At 38.2% G+C, this 12,994-nt stretch overlaps 1 protein-coding gene across 2 annotated transcripts; it reads left to right on the top strand.

Moving 5' to 3' along the window:
• The first annotated feature begins 49 nt into the window (after window positions 1-49).
• On the top strand, window positions 50-12,015 carry nagpa (N-acetylglucosamine-1-phosphodiester alpha-N-acetylglucosaminidase). Of its 2 annotated transcripts, none has more exons than XM_058386077.1 (11): window positions 50-272; window positions 1,860-2,327; window positions 4,147-4,286; window positions 4,437-4,545; window positions 5,181-5,309; window positions 5,553-5,755; window positions 6,525-6,572; window positions 6,847-6,975; window positions 7,483-7,614; window positions 9,334-9,415; window positions 9,869-12,015. In XM_058386077.1, the coding sequence occupies exons 1-11, from the start codon at window positions 187-189 to the stop codon at window positions 10,095-10,097; spliced, it is 1,755 nt and encodes a 584-aa protein (XP_058242060.1). In that variant the 5' UTR covers window positions 50-186; the 3' UTR covers window positions 10,098-12,015. The 2 variants fall into 2 exon arrangements, with proteins under 2 accessions (XP_058242060.1, XP_058242069.1); XM_058386086.1 differs by having other exon boundaries at window positions 9,873-10,055.
• The last annotated feature ends 979 nt before the right edge of the window (window positions 12,016-12,994 follow it).

Raw genomic sequence — 12,994 nt, 5'->3', positions numbered from 1 at the left:
GGTAAACATTAAATAGTTTGCATTTAGAACATAAAGTGCACTAGATAGGGTGGAGAGAACTATTATGGCATTGCCTACTTAGTACACTGAAATAGGGAGTTGGTCGGTATTTGATATTTGGCTTGTAAAAAAGTTGGAAATGACACTATCGTTTTCTAACGGAGCTGCTGGTCGAGTATTCGGCACATGGCAATATTTTTAGAAGAAATAGCCCATATTTGTGTTCTCTTAATTTGGGTTGCACTGTGGGTGACTGAGAGCAAAAATGTGCGGTAAGGTACATTTTATACTTTATTATTATTATTGTTGTTGTTGTTGTTTTAGCCATATTTAATCAACCAGTGGAGTATGCGGATGGCCCATATTCGGTCAGTTATCATTTTTGGTTTGATCATCAGATCATCAAGAGACAAGTTGTAAAAAGGCACAAAGCATTTTGAATATTAGATATGAAGTAAATGAATTTTCAACGACCAAAGTCACAAAAATCACACTTCTTCCACCACTTGTTTGATGTGAACCTTAAATTGATCTATATCCGCATCTTTTTTATATTCTGCATGTGTTCCTAATAAAGTGGACAGTGAGTGTACAGCAGCCATGTGAGCTCAGTTATAACCAGGGCCGTCATGTCTGCACATGAAAATTAACAGCTTAATTGTCATAAATAGTAGCTTCAAATGATCAAATCATCCCTGTGATAATAAACAATAAAACACCTAAATAAATAAAGCTGATAGCCTTCAGTGTACTTAGAAGTATACAAAAAAAGAGGTATAGAAAAGACTATCAGACTGGGTTTTTACAGCTCAAGGTTGTTTAACTGTGATCGCCTATTTTAATAATACTGCAGTCTGTTCTCAAAATGGAGGGTCACATGTTTTATTTGGAATAAAGCTCTGTGAAGTCTCATTTATGTAGGTCAGGTCACAGACTTGAATTAATGTGCTACTAACTCAGTTGCATAATGAACATGCCACATCTTTCATATCCATTACTCCATATCCATGGAGTCTCCATTGTCAGTGCTTTGCAACACTCAGAAGTACAGCTGCAACTCCCAAGTTGTCTGACACTGGAAAGTCTTTCGGGACAGAGATCCATTAGCATTAACTTCCTAACTAGAGGGAGAAGAAGAGAAGTTGGCGAGGGAACAACTGTTTATAACTGCTGTAATGTCAGTGATAACAGGAACTAACGTGTTTCACAAGCTTAATAACACCCATCCTCTCAGATCATTGTGCCACGGTGGAAGGAACTGTTAATGCTATAGAGCTGAATGATGTTTCATTTGTTTCTTTTCTTTCTTTGATTTTAATTGGTATTATTTCCAATATTAGTTTCAGTGAAATAATCATGTTTAATTTGTGTAAATCTCACAAGCTGGTTGTAGGAGGATGGCATCATGTGTGAATGAGTAAAAGTTTTTTTTCTTGTACTTCTGCTTCTTCTCAGCAAAGTTTAGCAATAAAAGCTATGAACTGACCAGTTGTGTTTTATCAGGTCTCATTACATTGTAAATGCTCTACCACTATCAGCTTGTGGTGTCAGCTGATCTTCAGTGCTAACATGCAAAACTGACATGCTTTTAGTAATCAAGCCAGCTCTCAGCAAGCTTCTGTTGCCAAGTTACACAAAACATCAGAAATGTAATGATGGCAAGCCGAGAGACGGTTTGTGTCCTGTTTTCACATGCAAGATATGACCTGTGTCAGTCAACATAACTAAACCTTTCACTCATGGATAAAGGTCCATAATAACAAATAATTATGAGATTAGCTGATGAAATGGGATCATATGAGCAGACGACAGCTTTGTATTCATGTTAATATTCCTGTATTGTCCACCCCCTTCTACAGGTACTCTATGGATGATGACCTCCTGTTGCCCTACGCTGATACTCATGGTCCGTCTCATTCCCATCGGTATGTAAGAGACTGTCAGCCACACATCCACGGAAACCTAACCCATGAAACCTGGCTGGCAAGCGCAGACCCTGCATCGCCTGTAGTAGAATCCAACACTTTTGTCTCAGCAATCAACAGTTCATGGGTGAGTGGCCACATCACAGTGGTTCATGACCCGCTGAGAACAGTGTCTGTGCTGGAGCCGGGAGGCCCTGGAGGATGTAAGAATTTCCGTCGAGAGCTTGTGGAAAACACTGCTAAAACGAGAAAGTGTCTAATCGCCCAGAATGGTGGATATTTTGTCACGAAAAATGGATATTGCTTAGGGAACATTGTAAGTGATGGCAATCTGGTACAGAATAGTGGAGGAGTTCAGAACGCTCAGTTCGGCATCAGGAAGGACGGGAGGCTGGTGTTTGGGTAAGTTTCTGTTTGTTTCAGATAAATCTCTGCAGATTTTGCCACGATCAATGAATAATTTGGTTATATTAATTTAACATAGAGAGGAAATGTAAAGCAAAGCACTTGTTTTCAAGACACAGTTATGCTTTAAAGCCAGCATTAATATTTGCATACACATGCAAATTGTGTAAGAGTATGTAACTTCCTGAACTGAGACTGTACTGAATCCTACACTGAATTATTTTATAGGACTATTAGAGCGTATTTTTTAGCAGGAGGCATAGTATAAAGTTGACTTTTTAAAGCTTAAAATACTTAAAAAGCAGGTTTAGTGTTTAAGAGAGACTAAAGCGATCAGGCAGAAATAGAGGTCTTATTTAGATTTTCTGGTTGTTGTTGTTGTTTTATCAAATCAAATTCAAACTTTATTAAAGTTAAATTAAAGTATACACAATAAGACATAATAATCAAATTCATACACAATAATCTTAATTTATACACAATAATGAAATTAAAGTATACACAATAAGACATAGTGAAATGCTTTATGATTGTGTATCATGAAAATAGAATAAAACAGAAAATAAAAACACAAAATAGAAATGTACTAAAAATAGAATTTTAATAAAATTACAGTAAATATCAAATTACCTGTATTTAAAGTATATGGAAAAATATAATATATTATATAATATATAAAAAAAATTTATATATTTTTTTTCTTTCTATTGTTTAGTTTTCTCAATCAATTTTTTTATTTATCACTTTGGACAACTTTTATATCGTTTTACGATAACAGTAAAGGAGAAAGAGGAAAAAGCAAGTGATTTATAGTATTTTGTTCTTAGACTCCTAAGAATCAGAAATGCCAAATCTCACCCTTATTAGAAACCTGATAGTGAAAGACAAACATGAACTGTGAACTGTAAAAGTCTATTTATTCTTATCAAACACACATGATCGTTCACAACAAAGTGCTCCAGCTCCTGCTTCAGCTGATCCTACTGTAACTCTCCATCTTATTGATCAGAGTAAACTCCGAGCACTTATTCACTATAAACATACTACATTCATGAACAAACAGGGGAAAAATGGATTAGCCAGGAAAGGCATGAGAATGCTGAGACCCAAAAACATCTGCTCCTTAAAAATAGCAGTGCTACAAAAACACAGCACTGTTGCGTAATAAATGGCTATTCCCAAATAACACTTAGTAGTGATAAACTGCTCCAAGCTGCTTATTCGTTTCCAAATGCTCAGATTTCGTGGGATTTTCTGCTCTGAGATAAAGGTGTTTGTCCACTAGTGTATCTTCTGGGGGAAATAATAAAAAATTTTGGAAATTTTGTTGCATTTAGGTTATTAAACAGTAAGTTAAAGGAAGCCCTCTCTCTAAAAGGCCTGAAATATGAAATTTATTGAAGAGTTTATAATGTTCTTAGTGATTTTTGGTTGCTGCTGTATTTTTGTTATTCCTGTGAATAACAGTGGCACAACACAGCAGTATGTTTTTGAACAGCAATGTTGAAGACAAATAGGAAACTAGACCAAAGTTGATAAAAATTTGTTTAATCTAAACAACAAATTTAATAAATACTGTAAAAAATGGTCACTGTAAAAAATGGTCAAGTTATTTAATGCAGCTAGATAATGTCAAGAAATTAAACCTATCTATCATCACATATTCAACTTGTGATCTGAAAATTTCTTCAGTGTATAGCAGAAACTGTTGTTCCAATACTTTTGGAGGGGACTGCAGATCTGCCTTTGTGTCATCATCTACCACTCTTCTTTTCTCTCACACTCTTTCTCATCCCCCTCTTCTCCATGCTGGCAGTTATCTATCAGAGGACGAGGTTTTGGACACAGTAAACCCTTTTGTGCAGCTGGTCAGTGGGGTGGTGTGGCTGCTCAGGTCAGGAGAAGTATACATCAACGAGAGCTTGAAGGCTGAATGCACGGAGTCTCAGGAGACAGGTACGTCAATCCTTAGCACTAATGTAATAGTTCAGAACTGTAAGAGCTCTTTTTCTGAGAAGCCCTGAACTCAATTCTGCTGTTTATTCATATACCTTAACTGACTGCATTGCAAATAAGGGAGAAAATGACACATGCTGTATGTTACAGGAACACTGCAGGAATTCGTCAATGTGATATCAGCACGGACCGCAGTGGGCCATGATGCCAAGGGCAGACTCGTTCTCTTCCACAGTGATGGCCAAACACAAAGGAGAGGGTGAGAATTAGACTGATGGCAGAAGGTCTGGACTCCATAGAGGGCGTCTGACTGACATGTAAAGCAACACAGTTTTGGTCAGTGTCATTTTTGGGGGTGTGAAAATGTGAAGTCAATGTCTGTGCAAAAACAGACTGGCATGTGACAATAAAGCATTCACTCACCTCGTGCAAATTAATGAGTCTTTACCGTACTCCTCACATAATTAGGAAAATCCATCGTTCACCTGATCCTCATAAGCACTCATTGTCACCTTTGTAAACCGGACGTCTTCCTTCTTGTTACCTCATTTGTTTCCTGGGGGACTAGAATAGACACTGTAGAGTCTGTCTGCAGTGGATTGTGCACAGTGATAAAGTGATTCAGATGTACTCCATCCCAAAGTGGAGTTTACAGATGTCTGGAATGTATGGAACTTATTGTCTCAAAGTACAGAAGTTAAGAAAATGCTCTGAAGATGTATAGATATTATTTTGTTACTGTTTACTTCATGTAATATAATCTCAATTTTTATCATTAAAGTGTGTCTGTGTGTGTCTGTGTGTGTCTGTGTGTGTCTGTGTGTGTGTCTGTGTGTGTGTCTGTGTGTGTCTGTGTGTGTCTGTGTGTGTCTGTGTGTGTGTGTGTGTACCCAGTATGAACCTGTGGGAGGTCGCAGAGTTCCTGAAAGAGCAGGGAGTCATCAATGCCATTAATCTGGATGGAGGCGGCTCTGCCACTTATGTCCGTAATGGGTCACTGGCAAGTTTCCCCTCAGATCACTGGTATGTAAATCCTGCTTGTCCCTTTTTAGTCATCATAACTGTACACCTCCAAAGCAGTACTGTGTATAAATGAGATTGTAATTCCTAAGTAGAAAGTAAATGATGATGATTATTACCAGTCTTATAAAATTGTATGGATTTCATTAATGTCACTGTATTTACCATAATCTGTATGCTATATAAAAATCACACACTGAAAACTCATGTATGTTTTCTTGTGTTCTTTCTTTACCCTCTGTGTAGTGATGATCCGATGTGGCGCTGTCCTCGGGCCGTATCCACTGTGCTGTGTGTGCATGAGCGTCTCTGTCAGCCCGAAGACTGCAGCCAGCACGGGACCTGTGTGGATGGCCAGTGTGTGTGCCAACCCGGCTGGGCCGCGCCCACGTGTGCCAATCTAACATGCCAACCTCCAGACTGTGGAGACCATGGGCTCTGCACTCCAGGTGACTTTTTGTATCTGAGGAAGGTGGGAGTGTGTGCATCTGTGTGTTTCTGTTCAGTATGTAGAAGTGAAATATGTACCTTCTAAGTTTAAGGGTATACAGCTGCTAAGGTTTCAGTTAATCAGTTTAGTTTATTTTAGTTTACACATTATATTATTGTTTGTTATATGCGTTCCCTATTGGTCCAGCAACAGGATCCTGCACTTTCACCACCGTGGCCTGGGTTTGATTTCCGGCCAGGGAACCATCCCAGCCACTGAAGGGTTAACTCTCAGTGCAGGTCCCAAGCCGGGATAAAATGGGAGGGTTGCATAAGGAAGGGCATCTGGTGTAAAACCTGTGCCAAAATTAAATATGCAGATCGGATGATCTGCTGTGGCGACCCTGAACAGGGAGCAGCCGAAGGACAACAACAACATTATTGTTTGTGATATTTGTTCTGTCATGCTTTGATGCTTTTACGCATATAAAGACTTGTTTGATCTGGAAAATGGGCTATTGTTTACTATTCTTATGTGTAGTCTTTTATTTATGAATTATTTTCTGTTTTTAATACAGCGAATTGACACCAGGGGCTTCAGTTATTAAATATCTATTTTTATATTAATACAATTTCTTTTATTTAAAATGCAAGGATACATGAAAGGATTTTTTCTCTGTTTTCTTTCCATTAATTTGAATGCATTTGTCCTTTTCTGTTTGTGGTTCTCAGCTGTAAACTTGGGTAGCAATTGTTAAGAATAGTCTTCACTCTCGTCTCTCTAAACAGATGGCTGTGTGTGCGATGCAGGGTGGAAAGGTGTGAACTGCAGTCAGGGTAAACACAGCCAAACTCAACACAGCACTCCAGCTCACACAGTATACAACAAAGGGGTATATTATAAAGCATGTTAAATGAACAGATTTGTTATTAAGTCTATTACAAGATGTATATTGTTTCATAACTTTTGTTTTATTCTATGATTTCAGTTAAATCACTGAATTGTTTTGACTATGCACAACTTATGTATTATATGTAGACTTTTTAATTAATTACTGAACCCACCCATTTTTCACATGTTCATACACGTTCACTGTGTCCTGTGATGCAGAGTGTAACCTAGGTTTCTATGGCGATTGGTGTAAGAAGAAATGCATGTGTGTAAATGGAGGCTCTTGTGACCCCGTACATGGACGATGCACTTGTCCTGCTGGTTTTCATGGAGATTCTTGTGAGCAAGGTGTGTAAAAGCAGTCAGCTGTGCAGTGTACAGGGTCCAGTTTTGGATTCATGATCGACTTTTATTAATGTCATGACTGTACTTACAAACTATCAGCTTATAAAAGCCGTTCTCATCTTAGTCAGAGTCATAACCAGCAGCTAGAGACTTGATGGAGTGCTGATGGTGTGTAACATCAACACACACTATGCATTATATATGTGGACATCTGACCATAATACTCAAATGTGCTATTTTCAAATCCCACTCCAGATTTGCCCATACCATGCCTCACACTATATTGTTTTAATAACCTCCAGTCTTCTATGAAGGCTTTTCACTAGATTTAGGAGCATGGCTCTGTGTGTATATACATGTAATGATGTCTGATATAATTATCATACATTTGTCATGATGTGAATGCACAATTCTGACTTGGAAGATGCATAAGAGTAACATGTCACATTCTGTGTTGCGTGGTAAAGAAATATGTTGATGATAATCTATGTGCACACTGTGTTCTCTTAGAATGTCCTCTAGGATACTACGGGCTGCTTTGTTCACAGGAGTGCCAGTGCAGTGACCTATGCCCTTGTGACCCCGTAACGGGAAGCTGTAATGCCACATTCCATGGCCAGAGAAATACCAGTCTGCATAGAGGTACTGATTATATCACACTGCCAGGCCTGCATCGCCACTTTTCATGTTTTACATCTTGTAATTTCGAGATAAAGCCATGGAAATGGCGCCGAGATTTATTTTCACCTTTTGCTATCTCTCCATCCTGCCTGTGTATCAGGTATATGTTTATGTAACATTTTTGAGGATTGCCTTTTGCAAGCCTGCCTGTACAGTGTGGTGCAATTTGAGCCCTTTGCATTTTTGTTTTCAGTTCCAGCTTTTCATAGGCTGAATTTTCCCAGCATGGAGTTTTGTAAATTTGAAGTCTTAAGTTTTCATATGCTGTGCAGAATCTACACAGAATTCATTAGAGAATTGACACAAATGAACCCGGTGTACATATGCTTGATTTTTAATAGTGTCTGTTACCTGGATGATTTTTGCATGTTTCCTAGAAGAAAAAATAATAACAATTTACACTGATAATCCTGTCCAAAAGTTCATTTTTCCCCCCTACATTCCCCCTTAATGTATCTTGTTGCCTTCATGAGCATCGGTAAATGTTTGCACCTTTTATAATAGTTGTGTACGAGTCCTTCAGTTGTCCTCAGTGCGAAAAGTTAGATCTTAACATAGTATAAGCACTTTTAGAACGGCATCAAATATGCAGAAAATCCTGGAAAAGTAATAAGCAGTGGGACTCATGAACATCTCATGAACTTCACAAAACATAAAAACAGTCATTGATTCCTGTCCAGTAAATCACTACCTCGTAAAGAGAGCAAACTTGATGCTAAAAATTCCTGAGAAAACGGCTGATGACCAACCTTTTTAAGCATCTGTAGCATATGTATGATTACTACAAACGTTTAAAACTTTAAATCAGTCTAAGTCTTTAAATCGCATCATACACTTCAACGCTGTTGAATTTTTTCATTAGTTGAACAGAAGGTGCTGATTAATTTTCTATAACAGCAGTTCTGACAGTATTGTCCGATTTATATTTTTTATATATATTTATGTGTCCTCATTCTTGCACGTTATCAACTTACACAGATTGTAACTTACACAAAAGTTTATATCATAAATGATAACAGGAACTTGCTTTGCAGATGTCCTTTAACATTTAAATGGTTATAAATGGTTGTAAAGGCATGATGGGTAATAATAACTTATTCACTTGGAATGTGCTGAGTGGAAAATAATCTAATTTGTGGTTTTGGTTCTGCTTTTCCACAGCACAGACCACATCACATCACACCCAAATTATGATTATTTAAAAATTAATAAAATAATCCTTCATGAATGTTTAAATACCTGACTATAAAACGCACTCATTTGCACCATTAAGCTTTCAGGATCAGACTGACATGAGCGAATATCTTTCTTTAGCACTGATCCTGGCCTCATGCCGTGCCCTGGCTGCTTCAGTCCTTCTCTCAAATGGAGGTTTTAAAATTAGCTCTCATCAAGCATCACTGCCCTTACTTTTTTAAGCCTTGTCTGTGTGTTTATCAAAAGCACAAGTGCTTTTATTTAACCTTTTACCTCATCCCAGATTTGCACTTGAGAACTTTTCCACTCACTTCAGAGCGTGAGCACCTGCCTCTCACACAGCTGTTTCTCTTCCTCATCACTTCTTTGGATCTGAATCTAAAATAGTGAGAGGATCTGTGTTTGTCCAGTTTGTAGCAATGCTGTACAAGGGGGAAATGTAGGCCTGATGAGGAACTGAAATGTTTGTTTCCTTCCTTTCAGCCGGTCACTGCCTGGCCACCCAAATGTGGAAGGAGTGGCGAGAGCAAGACGAGGCTCGGGCACAGAAGCCTTATCTGTCAGAGTGAGTGTTCACACTGGTACACAAACATCAGCCTTTTCTTAGTCACCTGACTATGTTATGCAACTGAATCAATAATTCTAGCTTCCTCTTGTTGCTTTTGAAAAGCGTGTACTTGACCCATGTTTTCATAGTAAAAGTCAAATTATTGCTATGGAAATAGGAATGAATGCCCCACACCATTATTGGCAAGACTGCTTTCTTTTAGCAAATCTGCATCAAGAGTTCCCACTGTGCCTGTAAAGAGCTCATGCAGTGGAGAGGCAGTCGCGCATTTATTAGCCAGACCTGCCTTTCAAATGCAAGTGAGAGATTGTGAGGAGTTGCTATGGTTTTTGTGTAGTGCTTTGTCTAGGCCACAGTCGTCGATTCAAAAGATAAAGTCTTTCTCTCTCTCTCTCTCTCTCTCTCTCTCTCTTTCTCTCTCTCACTGTTTGTTTGTGTGTGGGTGTCTAGGCAGAGCTGGATGGTTATCACTGCTGTCCTGGCTGCAATCTTGCTGACCAGTCTCACTGGAAACTTAATCCAAGTGTGTGGAAAATGCAAAGGTCGTCTGCAGCAGGAATATTCCTACGTACCGCTAGAGGAAGTTAACAGGTCCGGGGATAGTCCCAATCGTTTGAGGATACAGCCTGGCAAAGCTCTCTTTCAACCAGATGATACAGACTCAGAAGACTCCTTATAGCCTTTGTGTGCGTGTGCATGTGTGTGTACACTGTGTGTGTGTGTGTGTGTGTGTGTGTGTGTGTGTGTGTGTACTGTGTGTGTGTGTGTGTGTGTGTGTGTGTGTGTGTGTGTGTGTGTGTGTACTGTGTGTGCGCACTGTATGTGTGTATGCACTGAGTGTGTGTACTGTGTGTGGGTGTGTATCACCAACAAAAACAAGCAAGTGTCTGTAAATACAGGTTAGTCCACTACATGGACTTTGCAGTCAGGAGTAAAATGCCTCTTGGGGTGCATTCTAAATGACCTTGAGGTTTATTAATTACACAGTGAAGCAGATGTTCCTGTTTGTCAGCGTTCCTAATATTCAGCGAGTTCCCTGAGCTCCTCACAGTCAAATACTGTGGTCAAAATAAAAACCACAATCAAACAGAGGCTCTAAATTCAAACAAGGTCATGCACATCTGTGTACGTCTTCAGTATCCTTTACTGCACTGTCATGTAACAGGCATCATCACTGGCATGTTGTGATTTCTTTTTATTACTCACTTTGGTTTACATTTACTTAATAACTCAGGAACTTGGAAATTTGGTCAACAGGCTTGAATATTAACCACAGACATGTGAAATCATTAGGTTGCTTGTGGGTTGCTTCGTGTTCTTGATGTTTTTGCACCATTTGTTGCCATAGAAGCAGACCAGAATTGAACTGTGAATGCCATGATAAGGTATGCTACTGTATTTACTTTTTAGATTCATTTGGAAAGCAGACTCACCGTGCTTGGCGCACAGCCTAGTACATGTTGTCTTAAACCATTTCTCTGGGCATACATTGTAAAATCATGCCCTAATTTGTTTTTATAGACTGTAAGAAACCAAAACAAGAACATTTCAAATGGACTTTGACCCTGGCACAGTGAGTTGGAAAGGTGGCAGGATGTGTTAGCCCAAATGAAGGGGCATTACACTTAAATAAATGAGACGTGGAAGGGCAGAATTAACGGAGCTGACCCTTCAGTTTTAGTGCCTTATAATACCTGCTGACTTACTACTCCAAGACGAAGAATTTTATGGTATCAGTGTCTCTTTTTTGTACACTATTACTGTAGAGTGATATTTAAATCCTTGCACTGTCTCACCGGTGTTAAAAGCAGAGAAACAGATAAAGTAAGCTGCTTCAATCTCAAGATGTTTTAACATGTGAGGATAGAACAATGGCTAATTTTATGAATCATTTTCATTATGCACAGCTTAATAGTGTTTGTATGTATCTTTGATAATTAATATACAGCCAAAAATATACATTTATGATACAACATTCCCATTTATACTTATTATGAAAGGGGAAAGAGGCCATTGCACTGATATTGTTTAAAATAGTGGTTCTCATCCCTTGTCCTGGAGGAACTCTGCCCTGCATATTGTCCTTTAGTTTTGGTCTAATTAACAGACCCATGCTGATGCTGCAGTCATGTCATATAAAAATAACAGTTCAACTGGGGAACTTTTTATTTTTAACTCGCTTTTTTTTTAGCTTCATGATTTCCCAAATCATACCTGGAAGTAAGGCAAATGAAAACAGGAAAATGCTGTGTGTCCAGTTTTTTTGGGTTATTTTTCAGTTTATAATAAATTACAACAAAAAATGGACATAAAAGGGGGAAAGAAATGTGCTCAAAAATAGAATTTTTTCATGACAACATATATATGTTAAACAAAATGGAGATGTGCAAACCCTTTTCAGTTTTCCTGTCCTCTCCCACATGATGTGAATATGATGGAAGCAGACTTGGGTACAGTTAGGCTGTTTTTTATTTTGTATAATTCTAAGAGATAATCAGATTTGTCTTGAACAGTGTTTTGTTTAACTTTGCATTTGGTTCATGTGGGCTTTTCTTCCACTCTGCTTTTGTCTGAAACAGTAAATCTGGCTAACATTCTGTTGGGCCAATACTTTTTATTTCCATTACTTTTAGTTCCACTTAATTTAAAAGCAACCTATCGGTTATTTATAGTTCTAGATTTTATTTGAGTATTGTTGATTTATCGTGTTTCAATGTAAAAGACTTTGGTGATGCAGCTGAGACCTTTAACTTGTCTTTTGTGTTAGCATTGCTGCTGGCTTGTGTGTGTACAAGTGCTACAAGTGCTGGATAATTTACTTAATTTAAGGAATTTATTAAGTATTGAGAAATATAATAATGCATTTATACATGAATCATGAGATTTAATACAAATGTATTAACTATGTCAACTATGTGTTAATTATGTCACATGTTTTACACATCACCTCCTTGAAAAAGTGGACAGAAATGATTTTTTTTTTAAATATGTTGGTAAGAGGCTTACATTAGTATTGGAATTTTGGATCGATACACAACATTCATAATAGTGGATCCCTGGTAGTCTAGTGGCAGAATTCTGCGCTCTCACCACCGTGGCCTGGCCTAAATTCCTAGGCAAGGAACCAACCCAGCCATTGAGGGGTTAATTCTCAGTGCCCATTCCAAGCCCGGATATAAAATGTGAGAGTTGCGTCAGGAGGGGCATCCAGCGTAAAACCTGTGCCAAAAATCAAACATGCAGTTCAGATGATCCGCTCTGGTGACCTCAAACACGGAGCAGTTGAAGGACAATAACAACTCAACATTCATGATATTTTTTATTGCATTTTCCTCCAGTATCTTGATACAAAATTCCTAAAGATTTGAAAATGTTTCAAATGTTGCACTTTTTCTATTAAAAAGTGTTAAATGATAAACAACAAATGTTGGTGCTCTACATTATTCTACCTAAGTCTACATGTGAAGGTTACTGTTCCCCCCCCCCACTCCCACTTACTACTCAAGGAATTCTAGCAATCCCACTGACCATACAGCTATTGTTTTTGTTTCTATCCTATATTTACCTAATGAATTT

The sequence above is a fragment of the Hemibagrus wyckioides genome, linkage group LG01 (assembly GCF_019097595.1).
Source record: "Hemibagrus wyckioides isolate EC202008001 linkage group LG01, SWU_Hwy_1.0, whole genome shotgun sequence".
NCBI classification, from domain to species: domain Eukaryota; kingdom Metazoa; phylum Chordata; class Actinopteri; order Siluriformes; family Bagridae; genus Hemibagrus; species Hemibagrus wyckioides.
This window is presented reverse-complemented; position numbering and strand designations above follow the sequence as displayed.